Genomic DNA, 1544 nt, shown 5'->3' with positions numbered 1-1544 from the left:
CAAATACAGTCAATATTTATTGTTACATACATAGAAAGCACATACATATATGCAAATGCGTGTATAATGTAAATTTAATATAACCTACTATCTATAAGTCTATCTTAGCAGCTATGAATATATGCACTATTGAAAACATTATACGCACAACTCGGTTCTTGTATTGTTTACTAAACATCCATCAATTGTTATAACAATTATTGCCGATATTTTTATATTTTAATAATTTCACATAAACGCTTTAACTAACAAAGCTACATTAAATACATCAGTAATACATTGGCAAATAATGTAGGATATAAAGAATACTTAGTTTTGAGCGATCAATTCACATCAAAGCAAAGTATTTTATTTGATTAAAAATTTGCCACGTATTATATACTGTAACCGATTGAGCTACAGCAGCTTTAAGTGGGCTTCAAAAATGTAACATTGCATAATTTCCGAATCGCCGAAAATCTCACGATTATTGCCTTAAAATTTCTTCATAACTGCTCGACTCTCTAAAGCTTGCATTTCATTCAAAAGTAGAGCTACATTATAACGCAGTTGATGGAACATTGCAAGTGGAAACTCCAAAGTGCGATATCGACCATCTGGTAGTTGAAAGTGCAGTATAATAGTTGGAGCATTAATACTGCCATTGCACGCGCTGTGGAAACAATGAGTAGATTCGATTTTTTACTACAAATTATATACACATGCTTTCATTCTTACCCCTCTCCCAGTGATATATTGATGCGCCATTGCATGTTTTTTGGTTTAGAACGTGATGTCTTTGCCTCAATGAAATTTTTTGTTAATGAGGCACGATGATTGTAGAGTACTTTGCTTAAATCGTCGACGCATTCGTCTGTAAACCTGAATGTAAAAAAGAAAAACAGCAAAACCAACAGTCGCCGTAGATATATCGTGTTCTTTTTTTTTTAAGTACTTACCTCAGTTCCTTTAGGCAGTCTCGTAGTTCATAATCCTTAACAATACCTTTTGGTGTACGCAAAAATATTTGCATTATTTGTAGCACAGCAGCAAATAATTCGCAAAAATTGTCTGGAATATCATGGCCGGAATGGGTGAGTTTAGTTAACTCCAAGTCTAGCTCCTCCGGTGAACACTTCGAACTCTCCAGGTAATGTACAGAAACCTTGATGAGTACCCGAAGTACCGGTTTTGTTAGTTGTGGAAAATATTTAACATATGGACGCACTGTGCGCACCATTGTATATCTGAAATTCGAAGACATTTTTAATGAAAATATCGCTTTAGCCCGGAAATAAAATTTCAGCAAATTGACTTTCAGCTTTTGTTTTGCTTTTAAGAAACAGCTGTTAACGTAGGGTTACCATATCCACATTGTGTTGATTATTTAATGGAGATTTTATTAGTGTAGACATAAACCATTCGCTAAAGCCTCAAACACAATGAAATCTATCTCGTTGCTGTTGAATGGGGTAATTACTTAATCGTTGTAGGTAAGAGATGTGCTGTTTCGACGGGGTCGGACCAAAGAGGGGAGATGAGAAGTCTTCACATGCAGGACATAT

The 1544-nt window shown here is 34.8% G+C and overlaps 1 protein-coding gene across 1 annotated transcript; it reads right to left on the bottom strand.

Annotated features, from left to right (window-relative positions):
• Positions 1 to 360: 360 nt before the first annotated feature.
• On the bottom strand, positions 361 to 1338 carry LOC118737718 (COMM domain-containing protein 5). The gene is made up of 3 exons (XM_036468425.1): positions 939 to 1338; positions 718 to 861; positions 361 to 652 (listed from the first exon to the last, which is right to left on the bottom strand). Exons 1-3 carry the CDS (start codon positions 1241 to 1243, stop codon positions 475 to 477), a joined length of 627 nt encoding a protein of 208 aa, XP_036324318.1. The 5' UTR covers positions 1244 to 1338; the 3' UTR covers positions 361 to 474.
• Between the last annotated feature and the right edge of the window lie 206 nt (positions 1339 to 1544).

Source organism: Rhagoletis pomonella, unplaced genomic scaffold (assembly GCF_013731165.1).
Source record: "Rhagoletis pomonella isolate Grant_MI unplaced genomic scaffold, Rhpom_1.0 Rhpom_scaffold_00004, whole genome shotgun sequence".
NCBI lineage: Eukaryota > Metazoa > Arthropoda > Insecta > Diptera > Tephritidae > Rhagoletis > Rhagoletis pomonella.
Note: the sequence above shows the minus strand (reverse complement) of the source record. Positions and strands in the feature narration are given on the sequence as shown.

Coding starts and splice junctions, on each gene's coding strand:
- LOC118737718 (XM_036468425.1), bottom strand. CDS start 1,243: ATGTCTTCGAATTTCAGATATACAATGGTGCGCACAGTGCGTCCATAT. Junction 862..938: donor GACTGCCTAAAGGAACTGAG/GTAAGTACTTAA, acceptor TTTTACATTCAG/GTTTACAGACGAATGCGTCG. Junction 653..717: donor AATATATCACTGGGAGAGGG/GTAAGAATGAAA, acceptor TTGTTTCCACAG/CGCGTGCAATGGCAGTATTA.